Source organism: Pseudomyrmex gracilis, unplaced genomic scaffold (genome assembly GCF_002006095.1).
Source record: "Pseudomyrmex gracilis isolate BER0280 unplaced genomic scaffold, ASM200609v1 scaffold_12, whole genome shotgun sequence".
Taxonomy (NCBI): Eukaryota; Metazoa; Arthropoda; class Insecta; order Hymenoptera; family Formicidae; genus Pseudomyrmex; species Pseudomyrmex gracilis.
This window is the reverse complement of record NW_018020596.1, coordinates 141,190-156,975: the sequence shown is the minus strand read 5'-3', so window position 1 is coordinate 156,975 and position 15,786 is coordinate 141,190. Positions and strand designations below refer to the sequence as shown.

Genomic DNA, 15,786 nt, shown 5'->3' with positions numbered 1-15,786 from the left:
GGTCACAGATTTAAACCATACTACTTACAACCTAGCCCGCTACAACATCCATTACTGCACTTATCTACTTACCGCTACATCAAATTAGCTGTTTAACTTGTAAGGTGAATACATATAACTCTTAAATATCCTTCAAGAGTTGGTCATTTTTGATTTTTGTATAAATAAAAATTATTATATCAGAAAAATTGAATAAATTGGATATGGAGGATTTGAAGAAAGCGCAGTGTTTTAAGTTTTTTGAAATTGTCGATGTAATACCCGAAAGGTAAGAAAATTGCTAACTAATTGTAGACAGATTGGCTACAACGTTAAACGGAATATCGCAACAGAGCCGAGGTCATTTGTAAGACAGGCAGAGATAGTTTGTAAACAGATCTGCTAGACATTGTCATTCTCGACAAATTGGATCAAAATCCCGAACACAGATTTATCAAGGTTTTGAATATATGTTGTGAACAGATCTCGGAATTTAATACCGATTTGTCAACTGACTCTTGAAAATCGGTTTTTTTTGTGCCTTTCTGTCTATTCCGTCAATAGTTTTGAAACATATTCAATTTCATAATTTGTTTTTTGGTGATAAAATTTATCACGGAGACAAAATGTTCTTGACAGATATAACCGACATATAAGATTAGGATGTTGCTGGTTGTGCAAGGTAAATTATTTGTTTACATCAGTGTCACATATTTATAAACACCTGAAAGTAGCACATCCAGAAATAGCAAAGAAGCAGGAAACAATAAATTTATTCACAAAACTAGTATATCGCTTTCTTGATTTTATACATTGTAAGGCAGAGTGTGCACTTTGCCATAGTGTTTTTTATTATCGTACTTCCAAGGATCTTTTAAGACATTTGAAAATAGCTCATAACATTGATAAGACGGACATAATTCCAAAAGAAAACTAAAAAAATAGACAAGAAAATAATAAAAGGTATTTTGAATAGTAATTTTTTTTTCTCTCTTACATATACGTAATTTTACTTTATATATATACATATACATATGTAAGAAAATAAAAATGTATAAAACATAACAAAAAAACTACATTTTTATAATTTTTATAAAAGAAAATTTTTTTCTTTTTTTGTCTAATATACAATATTTCTTTGTGTGTACACGCAGGTCAACAATCAGGTCAAATGCAAAAACTACTTTTATATTTTATAATATAAATCAGGGATTGTAGGTCTGTTTTAAAAACAAATATGTACTTGTTTCATAAAGTAAAATTTATTATAAGGTAATTTCATATTTTTTATTTTATTTTATTTTCTATAAATCCGTATTTGTCAAAGATATAAACCTGTTATTGTCTACAATACTTTTGTGAAGATAAGTTTCTAAATATGATGCATCAATTTAATAGAACTTAAAATATTTATATGTAATGTATGTATAATGAGTAGTTCGTTACATTTTGTAATTGAATAATCTATTTCTGACGATTTTGACAAATTTGTATTTTACGTGTACATTTGTAAACTCTGTTTTTTTAAAAATTGGCGTCCCAATCAGAAAAATCGTTTATTAGTCGAGCACGATCCGGAGGATATTTGTCGAAATTTCTCATGTCAAAATGTCCCTTTATCTATACAACAAAAAGTAATACGTACCTTGTAACTGAAATACAACAACAAAATGTACATATGTTTCATGAATGAACTCATTAAAGTACTTACCACCGGCTTTAGAAGAGCGACCATTGTTTGGTTTTGTAATGATTTCCAGTTAAAACTATTGAACCATCTAGAATTTTAAAATAATTATTTTCTTCAGAATAGATACTATAAATAAAATATACAAAAAAACGTGTCGAAACATTTGAAGAGTATCAAAATATAAAATTGCAACTTTTTATTAAGAAGAAAAAACTATCTAAATTTTGACAAATTTTAAAAAACTAGAAAAAAACTTTGACAAAATATTACTTGTGATTTCGCACATCCATGGCGCCATTTCGCAAATGGCCGAGTCTCTTCGTCGGTTCGAACTGTAAAAGACGACGCATGAAACTTTTCGCGGTGGTTTTGACCACGTTAGGTATGGGAACGTCATCGAAACCTCTGAGAATGTTTTCGCACACTTGGATGTCGTTCACACCCTGGAAAGGCGTTCGGCCGAGAAGTAATTCGTACACTAACACTCCCAGAGCCCAGTAGTCCACAGCTCTTTAGCACCGAAAATAAACATTGAAGATTAAATAAATGTATTTCACGAATTTTGTTAAATTATCTCTGACGAAAAAAAGTTATGAACAATACCTATTATATCCCTTAAGTTGAATAATCTCCGGGGCTATATATTCGGGAGTTCCTACGAACGTCTTTGTCTTGTAGGCACCTATCATCTTGCTGGATCCAAGATCGGTCTATACAAAAGTCACGTTAGTCAACATTTGTGATTTTATAAATGCCGTCGACATTGTTTTTTTAATCACACAGTTTCACTCGAAGAAAAATAGCCGAGCGTGTAAATGTTTCGATAAAAAAAACTTTTAGTTTTTATCAAGTTTATAACATGGTATTAACATACGATTTTAATATAGCCGTTATTGGCTATCAAGATGTTCTCGGGCTTCAGATCTCTGTAAACAATACCACGTGTGTGAAGATGATCAAGCGCTTCCACTATACAGGCGATGATAAATTGAGCGGTTGCATTATCAAAACGACCGGATCTATACAAAGCTGTTCGCAGGTCACCGCCGAGACATGCCTCCATCAGAAAGTAAAGATATTTGTTGTCCTTGAACGTTCTGTGCAATCTGTACATGTACACATATTTGTGCATATTTTTATCAAATAGATGAAATGTATATTTTGATATATATATATATATATCAATTCCAACAGTAAGTTTGGTACTGACTTGCAGATGAAAGGTGAGTTACACAATCTCATGTTGTGCTTCTCGTTGTAGATCAGTTTCTGATATCCTTTCTGTGTTATTATCTTCTTGCGCACTTTCTTCCTGGCAAAGCTGATATTTGGAATCGATTTAACGGTTACCAATTCCACTCTGCCGTAACCTCCGGCTCCTATGGTTCCTATCGCTTCTAAATCCGACAAGACCAAATTGCAAAATACCTCGTCCCAGCCTTCCACGACCGTAGGACGTCGAAAGGCTTGCCAATCTTTGTTCCGTATTGATTCTAATCCACCGAGGTAATTCAAAAATGATCTGCATTATAGAATAAACACATGTTACACAAACTATATACGTGTTTAATATTTAAATAATATTACATATGTAGATTTTAAAAGATCTTAATAAGATGTGCATGTTAAAAAAAAGACGCCGTACTCTCTGTCGATTGTGTAACATTCGGTTCCAGGTGGTAGAGCGATGGCGTTAGCCTGCCGTTTAGTGTCACCGTTATCGTACAAGGCTTTCTCGCCGAAATAATCACCTTTGTCGAGTACCATCAGTTCCTTTTCTCCACCAAAATCAGTCGCCTTTGTGATTCTGACATTGCCGCCTTTTATTATGAAGAACTTATCTCCCAGTTCTCCTTCACGTATGATGTACGAATGAGAGGTATAAAATTCCTAAGATATTAATTAATTAAAGGTAATAAGATAAATATTTATAGAATGTTTTATTTCAAAAGTTTTATATATATATATATAAAAAAAACATTGACTTTTGTTCGCAAAGAGAAACAAAGAGTGTATAGTTTTTACGTACCACGCATATTAAGTCGGACATTTTTAGAAGAACTTCCTCGGGAAGTGTTCGCAACACGGAAATGCGACGAAGAACTTGCAAATTATATTGCGTGGATTCTTCTTCGTTTCTCTGCATTATAGCGTGAAAAACCTTTCGGTCTAAGACCCAGACTTTGGCATCGGTTTGCGCTGTAATTCAATTTATTTAGTTTCTTAACTATAGTAATAAAAAAATTAAAAAAGGAAAATATAATCGACACTTGATTGTACCGTCAATCGAAGACAATCGTGTTGTGTTATATAATAACGCTAATTCTCCAAAAGCAACGCCGGGTCCGAAATTCCCATAAAATGTGTCGTTCACGTATATCTCAAACGTTCCCGTTTCCGAGACATATAAGTGAGATCCTAATTTTTTAAATACATGAATACAATTTAATTATATATTCTGCCACTTTTGTAGATTGTTAGAAACATTAAAGTGATAAAAATATTTATGAAAAATATCTTGAAAGATAAGCTGTTCTCGCGATTAGCCATCACTCACCTGTTTCACCTTGCTGAATAAGTCGTGTTTGTCCTTCAATTGTTTTCGGGTACATAGCTGAAACGATATCGTCGATACGGGATTCATCGAGATCCCCTAGAAACTTGTTTTCTCGAATAGCATTTTTAATTAAACGTTGCGTCCTGAAATATATCGCAAAAAATGGAAATAAATTTAAATTTAATTAATATCATCGTATGTGTATGGGATAACGAAGTTGTTCCGTACTCTGTGTCCTTCTCAAAACGCGGAATTTCAATCTGTGACACATCGATTTCACCCATAACACCGCGTTTACGTTGTTGAGTCAAAAGCCGATAGAATTCATTGCTTTTCTTTCGAGAATCGAGATTTGTGTTATATGGTCCCAAATTAAGCGAGCCACGATAGGGCCATCGCAAACAGAGAGCGTGCATTTTAATATCTTTCTATAGAAGTTTCGTCTGTAATCAATTATTTACATATTGCAATGCTATACGTACGTTGTGCAATCAATATTTCCGTAACAGATAATTGAAAATGTTGATGAAATCAATAATTTGCGATAGAAAAGACAATAGATAAAAATCTGACTTGGATTGGAATTATTTCGTAGAAATTATTTATTTTACAGAAAGCACACAAACTCTTACCTTGATTTTATTTAACGTTGTTTTCTCTCCTGCGTTGCGTTTTACGTCGCGTATCGGAACCAAACTGATTATAGTCAATATAATTGCAGAACTGTAACAGATCTTATCTACACGATGGATAGCGGCAGTTAGTTGCCACAGTAATTTTTTAAAGATTGTAATATGATTTCCATCATTGTCGACAAATCCACTAGTTCGATAAGATCGATAATATTGCAATGTGATTCAACTAAGAATGTGAATTTTTTTTAAGTAAGTCATATGACGCGTTGTTTTACACGTATTTGTATGCAACTGATTGGTCGTATATTAACAACATTATATGTTGCGATGTAAATCTAGTTTTGTGATGAGACGCAATTTAATTACACACACGTTTAAAACGCAGAAATGTTCGAATACTTGCAAAGCCAGTGTATGCGTGGAAAAAAGGAATATGATAAGGACAAAAATCAGAAACAGAGAAAGAAAAGTATTAGAAAATTATTTATTCGAAAATGTGACACGTCATTATATCTTAAAATTACATTACACTGCTGGTGTTTTATGCAACAAAATCATTTTAGTCAAATGCATACGTTCGTTTACAGGTTACTATATATATTAGACAGAATTTAACATAAGATATAAATATAGTTTAATTTTTAATATCACACATATAAAAAAACGGAGTATCGTTAAAAAAAACATAGGTACGTATAGTTTTATGTTGAATCAAGGTACACCAGAATATCTTGCAATAATTATGCTTTTACGAAGAATATAACGTATTTTTTATGTTATTGAATTATTTTTCACATTTGAGTTTTTCTTCGCTCTCAAAGATTAAATAATCTACTCGAATATGTAAGTAAATCGATGCTGTTATTAAATAATTACTTTGATACTTGTTTTAAGGACACTTTTAAGAGAAAAAACAATTGTCAATTGCTAAAAATATTCGATTATTTTTTTTTTATTATAAAAAGTCACAAAAATCCTGCTTTTGCGTAATCGCGCAAAAAGATTGCGTGGTGGGAAGGTCGATCGCATCGGTCTTCAAAATTCAATGTCCCAACCGGAAAATTCGTCTGGCGGAATATCACGATCTGGTGGATATCTTTCGAAATTTCGTGTATCGAGTTGATGTCGCACCTGGAAAATTTAAAGTAATAAAAATTAAATTTGCACAAAACACACACGAAAGTGCTTTTGTGTATGTAAGATGCATAAATCGAAGATGCTTTCAGTTATCTACAATACCAGTTTATCAATATTTTCTTTAATATAATGACTTTACGTAAACTCGCGATAAACGTACCGTGGGCACAATGGGAGCCGGGAGTGCTAATCTTTGAAGTGCTTGCCAGTTGAATCCGGAAAACCACCTATGATAGATAAACGTCACATTAGTCATTGAATTTTCCATAGATATTTTCTTAATATTTTCACAATTACGTGTCATATATATACGAGAAATATGTTTCAAAAGAGTACAAATAATGTTTACAGAATTGTTTAAATCTAAACATAATGCGTTAGCTAAGCTATAGTGCTCTGTCGTTTCGTTTCTTTGTAAAAATATTCTAGAAACTTACTTGTGATCGCGGATGTCCTGTATTCCGTTTCGCTGATAACCCAATCGTTCTGACGGGCTCAAACGGAGTAGCTTCTTAATGAGATTATTGCCATTTTTGTTGACGATACTCGGTATACCGACCATTTCTATGCCTTTCAGTATTTTATTGTAAGTCGTCATATGATCGGATCCTCGAAACGGTGGTTTGCCGACGAGAAGCTCGTGCGTTAAAATACCGAGTGCCCAGTAATCCACCGCTCTTTAAAAAAAATCACAATGTGAAGCGCGACAGATAGATTAAACGAAATTATAAGCGAGCTGAGATAATTAAACAATAAACGGAGCGAAGTGACGAATTTCACTTACCTATCGTGTCCTTTGTTCAAGATAATTTCCGGAGCGACATATTCGGGTGTGCCGGCGAACGTCCACGTTTTGGCCGGACCGATCTTTTTACTAAATCCAAAGTCCACCTATTGAAGAAAATTGAATTTTGTTGGAAATTGTTTTTCATCGCGCATATTCTGTACATATATAATCAAAAAGCCAATTAACAATAAGACTCACTAGTTTCAGATAACCACGCGTGTCGAGCATAAGATTCTCCGGTTTGAGATCTCGGTAAACGATGTTTAGCGAGTGAAGATGATCGAGAGCTTCAACCACGCAACCGACCATAAACTGCGCGGTGGCGTCGTCGAAGTAGCGTCTCCTTTGTAAAGTTGTCCACACGTCTCCGCCGAGACATACTTCCATAAGAAAATAAACGTATTTGCTATCCTTGTATGTTTGATAAAGTCTAAATGGACAAAAAAAAATTCGATCATATTTATCGATAAAATTATACAGGTATTGATTTTAGAGTTTCTAAAATTTATAGTAGAGTGAACACACAATGAACACACGTCAAAACTCGCGTACTCACTTGCATATGAACGGTGAATCACATGCTTGCATAATGTACTTTTCGTTAAGCACGTGCTCTTGCTGTTGCTGCTCGACCATGACCTTCTTCTTGAGTTTCTTCAGAGCGAAACTTTTGTTTGGATCGGATCTGAGCGTGACAAGCTCGACACGTCCGAACCCACCCACTCCTAGAGTTCCTCTCGTCTCAAGATCGGACAAGGTCAAATTGGCATATTCGTTTGTCCATTTTTTCGGGGTCAACGAACGCTTCTGTTTCTCGTACTCCGCCAACCAGTCCTTGTTACGAATCTCATCGAGACTACCCAGATAGTTCAAGAATGACCTACAAAAAATTGTTTAGATTACAAAAGTGTTAAATTATATAAAATTCTTAAAAATTTTCACTGTGATAAAGAACTTTTGCGAAATATGTTCCTCGAAGTGAGTTTGTTTAATATTTGATTATATGTAACGAGATAACGTATAGTAGTCGTATTTACGTTCTGTCCAATGTCAAACATTCGACACCGGGCGCGAGTGCGATAGCGTTAGCACGTCGTTCGCCTTCGTCATCGTAAAGCGCCAATTCGCCAAAATACTCTCCCTTGCTGAGAACAACGAGTTCTTCCTCGCCACCGTATTCAGTATCCTTCGTAATCCGTACGTTACCGCCGCTTATTATGTAAAATTTCTCACCCTTTTCGCCCTGCCTTAATATTTTGGCGCCAGCTGGGAAAAATTCCTGCACACACACACACACACACATACAAAACATGATTACAAAATTATTTTGTAGATTGTATGTGTATGTGTATGTGAAATTTGCAAATATTTTGATTTACTATTCTTATGAGATCGGATATCTTCGCGAGCACGTGATCTTTAGGTTCGGGGAGTTTTTGGAGAACGGAAACACGCTGAAGAAAACGGATATTGCCCTCTAATTGTTCCTGAGCTGTTCTCATCATTATAGTGAGAAATACTGATCTGTCGAGTACCCATACTTTTCCACCTTTCTTTACTGAAACAACAAATTTATAATAAAACGTAGTAATATTCTCGGAGATAGTTTTTTTTTATAATTAAAATTTTTTTCTTTTTTTTTATGTACCGCTAATTGATCGAAGTCTTTTCGTATTGTACAGTAGGGCAATTTCTCCAAACGCGATTCCCGGTCCGAAGCTTCTTTGGAATTTATTTCCCTCGTAAATATCGAACTCCCCTTCCGCTGACACGTACAAATGCGAGCCTGTGAACAAGGAGTGTAAATATTTTAATACAATAATTTTTATTGTTTTAATTGTACTATTATAAAATGATAAAAATGTGCGTGTGTGTCTGCATACCTATGTCACCTTCCCGAATGACCAAAGTATTGGCGGGAATTTGTTTCGGATACATCGCGGAAACGAGCGCCTCCACTTGATTCTCCTCGAGATTTCCCAAAAATTCATTTTCTAAAATGGCTCGTTTAATTTGCCTTGCGCTCCTGTAAAAAAAAAAAGCAATAATTTATATTTTACCGCAAAACAATATCATGATAAAAATCTTCATTGTTAACATTTCAAACTACCTTGCGTCTTTTTCGTACACAGGGGTTGGCGCAGAGGGTGGCGTCGGCGTCCTGCCGATGACGCCGCCTCTCGGATTGTTCACCTGCTGCTCGCCATTGTCCGTGGCAGCTGTCTCTTTCGGCTTGTCATATTGATACGGTGTTGGTGTCGGCGGTCCGGTACCATTTATAGTAATTACCGAGGATGGAGTAGTAATACCGGGTAATGGACGTATCTAAAAAATGAAAATTGGAACAATAATACTGATAATAGACTTTTTTTCAGCGTAATATAATGAGGTCACTTATTTACAGATTACGCGTAGATTAGAAAACAGAACTTACAACGCCGTGCGACAAGTTCGGTTCACCGTTGCTGGCGATTACACCGTGTCTTCCACCATTCTGTACACACACGTAGAACTTACTAATTGTGTTCAAGTTATATATATATAAATACCAAGAAACAAACTTACAATTAGACTGAGGCTGCTGGATTCCTCGTGACTCGGCAGAGGGGTGAGATTGATGCTACCCCTCTGCCCGAGAAAATTGGCCCTCGGGAAGCACGAGAACCTCATGTTATCTTCGTCCAATGCATGTCCAAAGCAAATTCTTTTTACACCTGAAATGCAATCGGAAAAAATTTGATCAGATAATAATTATCTCTCGTTTGTCATCTATCTTTATCGGAAATCTCTAAATATTAATAATAACTATCTCGGACCTCGACCTCAAAGAAATAACGTCAATCAGACCGATAGAAATGAGAAAATAAGACGATTGTGTATATAACACATGTGTTGTCTCAATTATCCGCTGACTCATTTTTGTCACGCTTCATAATAATGACGTTTAATAGTTTATCGTCTCAGCTCTTCGCATGCCGAGTTCGTTTATTGACCTGCATTCGGTTTCGAAAAAAATACTTTGTTTGCATTACATGACGTACGATGTCACGTAAAGACATCTTTTTTCGCGCGCGATACTTTCATGTGACCACTCGGCGCGAGATCAGATTGTTTCCACACCAGTCACATGCTTATGCTAATGGTGTTTGGTGCACGTGACATATTATACCTTGACGTCACAATGCATTAGCACTTATTCATGAGAATATTCTCGAGTTTACCGATTATATTCTTTTGTTCCTCTTAAGATTTCGTATATATAAAATATTGCGTGTATGTAAACTAAAAAATAGATTTTTTATTTTAATTATTTTTTTTTTTTTATTATAAAACCAAGATTCTTCTCTCCAATCTAGTTTCTCTTTAGCGCTCTTTCAAAAGAGATCTGTGATATGTCCGTGAACGTAATCCGGCACTTGCGTGCCGTCACGTTGTTGATTTTGTCGCCGTGTGATTCAGCGATACGCTTATTTTATTGAGATTTTTTGCGCAAAGTGCGCGCGCGCGCGATATTCACCGCCGGTTATTGAAAATCCACATTACACGTGACGTGAACTATGAATTTTTCACTATCGCCAATGAACATCGGAATACCGTCTGTATCTATTTCGCTTCTAATCTCGTTTTTTTCAAGTATTGTTTAATAACGAGGGAGAGCGTCACTTTGTTTATCATCATTGTGTAAACAGTGCAGGAATCTCGAGGTGAAATGTTTTGAGGTAAAGTGTTTTTTAGCTTCTATTATCCGCGTTACGTGTGTGCTTTGTAAGAGTCTCTTTCAAATCTGTGTTGTAATGACGTATGAATCTTCTTATTCTTGTGACAAATCAGGACCGGTCTCTTTTGAACAAAAGTACGGTGGAGTTTGACTGTTATGTAATTTTGTCACACACATATGTTTCACAATTTCCCGGAGGAAAATAGTTCTGCGTTGTATTGAAAAAAAATTGTCTACAGTACGTACAGAAATATGTACAAATAACATTATATACAACAGTTATTTTTTTCTTCGACAATTGTTTTACAACAATTCGATATTACATATTTAGTTAGAAACTCACTTATATTTATTTATATACCACGTATTTGCGACAAAAGCGAGCTCTTCCTTTGGTTATTTTTAAAAATCTCTTCGTATCGTTCCAGTAAAACCTTTTTATGTTCTAAAATTAAAACTGACGTTTTTCAAGTTATTTCGTTCTTGTCGCAAAAAATGTACGTGATATATATAATATTAAAATATCATCGCGTCATACTTTTTTTTAGTAGAAGATACATGGTTACAGATTGCACAGGTTTTAAATATGTAATCTCGTTACAAGAGACAAGGTCAGTTCGTATCGAATTGTACGCACTACATCGAGGCTGTGATAACAATATTTGATTAAACACACAAGTAAATAATTGCTCAAACGTTAATTATAGCGCGTCTGCCAAATGTATGTCGTTGGTGCGCGATAAACTGCTGCACGTGCTCTCTCTCTCTCTCTCTCTCTCTCTCTCTCTCGCGCGCAATTTACTTAATTACTAAATTTACAATTTTTCATAAAACAATATTTAGATAAATTTATTATCAAGGTTTTGTGTCCATCTCACTAATTTTTTTAAACTGCACGTGATCTCGCGCAATTAATTAATTACTTAAAACAATTTGCCGTGAGAAAGTACTCAGACCTTAATAAATTTATTGTCCAGGTTTTTGACCAATGTCAATATCACGTGGAAACAAAATCGGAATTGTCTTCGATTTACAGAGCGAATTGTATCAAAGATATCATTCGCGTTCGCGATTACATCATTGTGAAGTAATCGAATTTAATTCGCATACGATTCTCTCTACTGCGCAACGATCTAAAAAAAAAAAAAAAAAAACAATTATATAACCCATAATTAACGAAGCGATACTACGTTGTTTGTGTTATTTGCACGAGCGAATCATGTGTTCTTTTATTGAAAAAAGGTAATAAAAAAGAAATAATAATAAAAAATCTCGCTTTGATGTCGCGTAAAGTGCGAAACGATTAAACGATCTTCGCGCGCGTAACAAAAAATGTCCAAAAAAAAAACCAGAAATTTTTCCCACGAAAATCACGCAAGATTCGTACTTTGTTCGCGCGTTTATAATCGCTATTCATTACCTACGTTTCGTATAGCGTAAGAGTTTTTTTTTATTCGTGTGTCCTGTAGCGTGTTTGTAAAATTCGATTTCACTATATTCTTTAAGACTTAATGAGGAAAACGCTAACGAGAAAAAAATCGAGAGCGAAATCGGCAGCAAGTGACCATCGATTATAACACCTTGCTCGCGTGGCACTTTGTGCGAACTTTTCTTGTTCCCGGAACGAAATGACGACAACGACTTTGTTAACGACTCGTAATTAAAGCCTCGAAGATAATTGCATTTCGCGTCTTGAAAGCGAGCGATGCGTGACACAGAAGAAAAAAAACGCGTCCGACGCGCGAAGCGACATTACGCGACACTTTTTTGCCTTGGTTTTCAGTTGTTTATGTAAAAAAATGCGAGGTCGTAAGTCACGGAAGTGACGAGAACGCAATGATATCGTTAATCTGTTACACAATGCGTGCTCGCTGTGTCAGAGTTTTCGAACGGGAAAATATACATGCAAGAAATATACTACAAGCGAACATACTTAAGCGCGCGCGTATCGTCGCGATTGCGAAAATCGATGCCGTAACGAGAGAGGATAAACGATAGCGATTTTTTGACAAGCATTACTACTTTATAACGTTTTTTCATCGAAAAAACAGTCGGTCGTGTCTGTTCGAGCGATGAAACATTCACTTTTTACGCGAAAGCGAGAATCGATAATAAGTTTTCGATTTCTTACATACGCGCGCATGACGCAAGTTTCGATCCCGATATTTTACAGGCTTTTAGTATAACGATCTCGTTTTACTTCACTCGACGACGTTCCGTACATATCGCAAACATTTCGTAACTTAATACAAAGATGATGCGAAACTATATATAGCGTCACAAGATGACGAACAATTAAGACGTAATAAAAAACAAAACAAAAAAACGAGCAAAGTTTAATCGAACCTGATGTTTTATCGGTGTAATATGTATAAGGTTATTTATAAAAAGGGATCTGGCGTATATATACATTTCACAAGTTATCGACAATTAAGACAATATTGTTTTACGACGCGACAATTACATAGGCGTCTCTTTCGTCATGTATTATAAACGCGTTTAATCAACTGTAATCGTGCCGAGGTTAATTAGTTTTATCCACATATGTATCACACACATACAACTATATTAATTTAAGATGACACGTGTGTGAATTATGCGCGTATTTGCCTTTCCGACGAAGTACAGTTACACTGTTATTTTCAGTGACTTGTCTCGATAATTAATGAGTTTCGATAATTAATGAGTTTGTTTATCGTTTTATTATTATTCATCTCGAGTTTTTTCAAATTACATGTTTACGCGTGTTTTTAACAACTCTTGTGTGAACAGTAAAAAAACGAAAATAAAAAACAATTTATGAATTATACTTTGTATTTATTTTCGAGAACAATGCGAATTCATGTAAGTCTTTTTCTGCGTAATATTGCACAATTACAACTTATTTAATAGAACATCACGATCTCGTCGTGTAACCACCGACGAGACGATGGGAATTTTTTTTTATCATTCAGGTATTGCCTTTTCTCGATCGACGGAATGCAAGTCGATCTTGAAATTTATCAGACGAATTTATCAGGAACACGATTTGGCGTTTCCGCAGCGTCGATTAGATACAATCAATCGACGGACGAAAATATGCGCGCGACGAATGTGACGCTTTTATCCCTTCTTGGATTCCTTGATAAATCAAACACACACGCTGCTCGCTCGCTTCTTGTGTCCCGCTTTTCTCAAAAACTCACCCTTCAGGTTGACGTTCGAGATACTTCAAGCCGAATGGAAAACTGTGCGCCTCGAAAGAGACGCTCAGAGAATTCTCGGTCTCGAGAGTAAGATTATTATATATGCACTTTCTCCGCTATCGCACAATTTCGGAACGGAAAAACACCAACTTTTTTTTTTCACCCAACCAACGACAACAGATACTATACCGCACGAATTCGCGCATTCAACTGATTGCCTCAAGTTTGACAAAGACGCAGAAATCTTATCTAGCCGATAACGAAATGGCGACGAGCAGTGTCAACAGACAGGTACGTACATGGAGCGCGCCAACATCTTATCTATATAATGAATCTATTTCTCTTTTCCATTAATAAAACTATCATTGTGTTTTTTTCTCTTCTTTTACATATAATTTCTAAGTGATATATCAAGCGCAACATCGGCAGTTTCATTAACAAAAAAAAAAAAAAAAAAGTGTTTCGCAAGCATTGTCCCACGCTGATTTACGCTTCATTAGTATCAGCGATTGTAAAATTATCGAGAACTGTGAGACTCTGTAAAAACAAAAAAAACAGAACTAAGCTAAGCCACAAGGTTAAAAGATTAACAAATGCTAATTGTCTTTGAATATTAATAACAATATCTTTCCGCATGCTAATATAAACGTTACTGACTCAGAAATGTCATTTGGTTTGTCAAACTTTTCCCGAACGAAACCTCGAGTTATCGCAAAATTTGAACGACATACATAATTCAAACGAATCTTCCATATGTATAGTATTACATAAAACAACTGTTAGTACATCGGAAAATATTGTCAAAATACATTTGAAAACTTCTTCGGAACATTTTAAAGAGAGTCTCAAATCTCTTATCAACTAATTGTACTCAGAAAAGTCTTAAAGATTTTTAGTTTATTAGCTCTGAGATAATTAAACAACTGCCTTCTCATATTTTCCGCATCTTTATCTGCGAAAAAATGGCTTTTTCTTTATCATCGTCGCTATTATCATGCTTGTGTATTTTAGAATTTTTTTCTAACATAACAACTATTCTCTCGAGTGACTTCATTGTCGTTTTAATACTTTCCTTGTATTAACTAGGATTTATATATCAGCTCGCGTACACAAATGGTTCAGTTTATTTTCTACTGTCTTCATTTTGGTCAAACAATTGCGTTAAGAATTTTTTAGTGCACAGTTGTCACGATGTGTGTGTGTGTGTGTGTGTACGTAACAGAATCTTTCACACGTTCTCGAAAATATGGATCATCTGCCACGTAGCAAAAATCTGCTGATAACGCGCGTGTAGCTAATTTACCGGAAATACTCACCTTTGAAACTTCAGCTTTATTCCAATCCTCGGCTTTCCGACTTATCGCGTCTAATTATATCTGTAGCCTTTTTTGTTGATGCACAATCTTCTCTCACTGATAAAATGGACTATTCCAAAAAAATCGTTCACGTTTATTCCTTCTTCCTCTTGTCGCCTTCGTCAAATTATTTTTAATCACACGTAAATATTTATTCACAAACTTAATTAGCAATTGAATCGCGTTACGCGGTTTGTTCACTGAACAATTATTTCGTTACTTGATAGAAATTTCATTAACAATTACAGTTTTACCGTGAATGCGCGCAAAACAATAAATTTCTTTATTAAAATTGAGTTAGACGAGAGTTTACGTAATTTTAACTGCGGATTTAATTAGCGATGATCCATCAAAACGAACGTAATTTCCTTGCACGATAATCGAACGAAACATTTGTCAGTAGAGTGTTCACATTCTTGTGGCAATATAGAACGTCCACTTAGTTTTCCCTTCTTGAATATTGGATTTCACGCGTGAAGAGAAAATCTATCGGCGTTCTCACCGGCTCACCATTCCGCCGATCAAACCGGAGCCGAAAAGTGCTGATAAGCAAAACAACTCCAGTGTTATCGACAGGCCGGCCTCGATGCCACTAGCAGAAAACACACTCACCGTTTTCCACCGTCGTCGTAGGTAGGTAGGTAGGTAGGTAGGTGCAGTCGACGACGTGGGGGTATTGGTAATTATTATCATTTGACACTCTGTTATTCGTCCGAACGTCGCACAGGTGGACTGTGACTTCA

At 35.4% G+C, this 15,786-nt stretch overlaps 2 protein-coding genes and 1 long non-coding RNA gene across 5 annotated transcripts; 1 reads left to right on the top strand and 2 right to left on the bottom strand.

Annotated features, from left to right (window-relative positions):
* The first annotated feature begins 42 nt into the window (after window positions 1–42).
* Window positions 43–1,221, top strand: LOC109863705. The gene is made up of 3 exons (XR_002251377.1): window positions 43–268; window positions 619–942; window positions 1,134–1,221. It is a non-coding gene; the product is annotated as an uncharacterized LOC109863705 (long non-coding RNA).
* A 35-nt stretch (window positions 1,222–1,256) lies between these two features.
* Window positions 1,257–4,963, bottom strand: LOC109863704 (cGMP-dependent protein kinase, isozyme 1-like). 2 transcript variants are annotated; one of them, XM_020444151.1, is made up of 12 exons: window positions 4,859–4,963; window positions 4,455–4,669; window positions 4,227–4,369; window positions 3,950–4,087; window positions 3,699–3,868; window positions 3,315–3,559; window positions 2,880–3,191; window positions 2,544–2,775; window positions 2,273–2,379; window positions 1,940–2,179; window positions 1,691–1,757; window positions 1,257–1,599 (listed from the first exon to the last, which is right to left on the bottom strand). In XM_020444151.1, the coding sequence occupies exons 2-12, from the start codon at window positions 4,640–4,642 to the stop codon at window positions 1,504–1,506; spliced, it is 1,938 nt and encodes a 645-aa protein (XP_020299740.1). In that variant the 5' UTR covers window positions 4,643–4,669; window positions 4,859–4,963; the 3' UTR covers window positions 1,257–1,503. The 2 variants fall into 2 exon arrangements, with proteins under 2 accessions (XP_020299740.1, XP_020299742.1); XM_020444153.1 differs by lacking the exon at window positions 4,455–4,669 and having other exon boundaries at window positions 4,859–4,940.
* A 363-nt stretch (window positions 4,964–5,326) lies between these two features.
* On the bottom strand, window positions 5,327–15,659 carry LOC109863725 (cGMP-dependent protein kinase, isozyme 1-like). 2 transcript variants are annotated; one of them, XM_020444199.1, is made up of 14 exons: window positions 15,005–15,659; window positions 9,351–9,499; window positions 9,220–9,279; window positions 8,896–9,110; window positions 8,669–8,811; window positions 8,434–8,571; window positions 8,165–8,343; window positions 7,823–8,064; window positions 7,342–7,665; window positions 6,984–7,215; window positions 6,783–6,889; window positions 6,436–6,675; window positions 6,159–6,225; window positions 5,327–5,992 (listed from the first exon to the last, which is right to left on the bottom strand). In XM_020444199.1, exons 2-14 carry the CDS (start codon window positions 9,453–9,455, stop codon window positions 5,897–5,899), a joined length of 2,148 nt encoding a protein of 715 aa, XP_020299788.1. In that variant the 5' UTR covers window positions 9,456–9,499; window positions 15,005–15,659; the 3' UTR covers window positions 5,327–5,896. The 2 variants fall into 2 exon arrangements, with proteins under 2 accessions (XP_020299788.1, XP_020299789.1); XM_020444200.1 differs by lacking the exon at window positions 15,005–15,659 and adding an exon at window positions 13,689–13,896.
* Window positions 15,660–15,786: the final 127 nt, after the last annotated feature.

Coding starts and splice junctions, on each gene's coding strand:
- LOC109863704 (XM_020444151.1), bottom strand. CDS start 4,642: ATGCACGCTCTCTGTTTGCGATGGCCCTATCGTGGCTCGCTTAATTTG. Junction 4,370..4,454: donor CGTTTTGAGAAGGACACAGA/GTACGGAACAAC, acceptor GATATATTTCAG/GACGCAACGTTTAATTAAAA. Junction 1,600..1,690: donor TCGCTCTTCTAAAGCCGGTG/GTAAGTACTTTA, acceptor TTTGTTGTATAG/ATAAAGGGACATTTTGACAT.
- LOC109863725 (XM_020444199.1), bottom strand. CDS start 9,455: ATGAGGTTCTCGTGCTTCCCGAGGGCCAATTTTCTCGGGCAGAGGGGT. Junction 9,111..9,219: donor CGAACTTGTCGCACGGCGTT/GTAAGTTCTGTT, acceptor TTCATTTTTTAG/ATACGTCCATTACCCGGTAT. Junction 6,226..6,435: donor CAGGACATCCGCGATCACAA/GTAAGTTTCTAG, acceptor TATCTATCATAG/GTGGTTTTCCGGATTCAACT.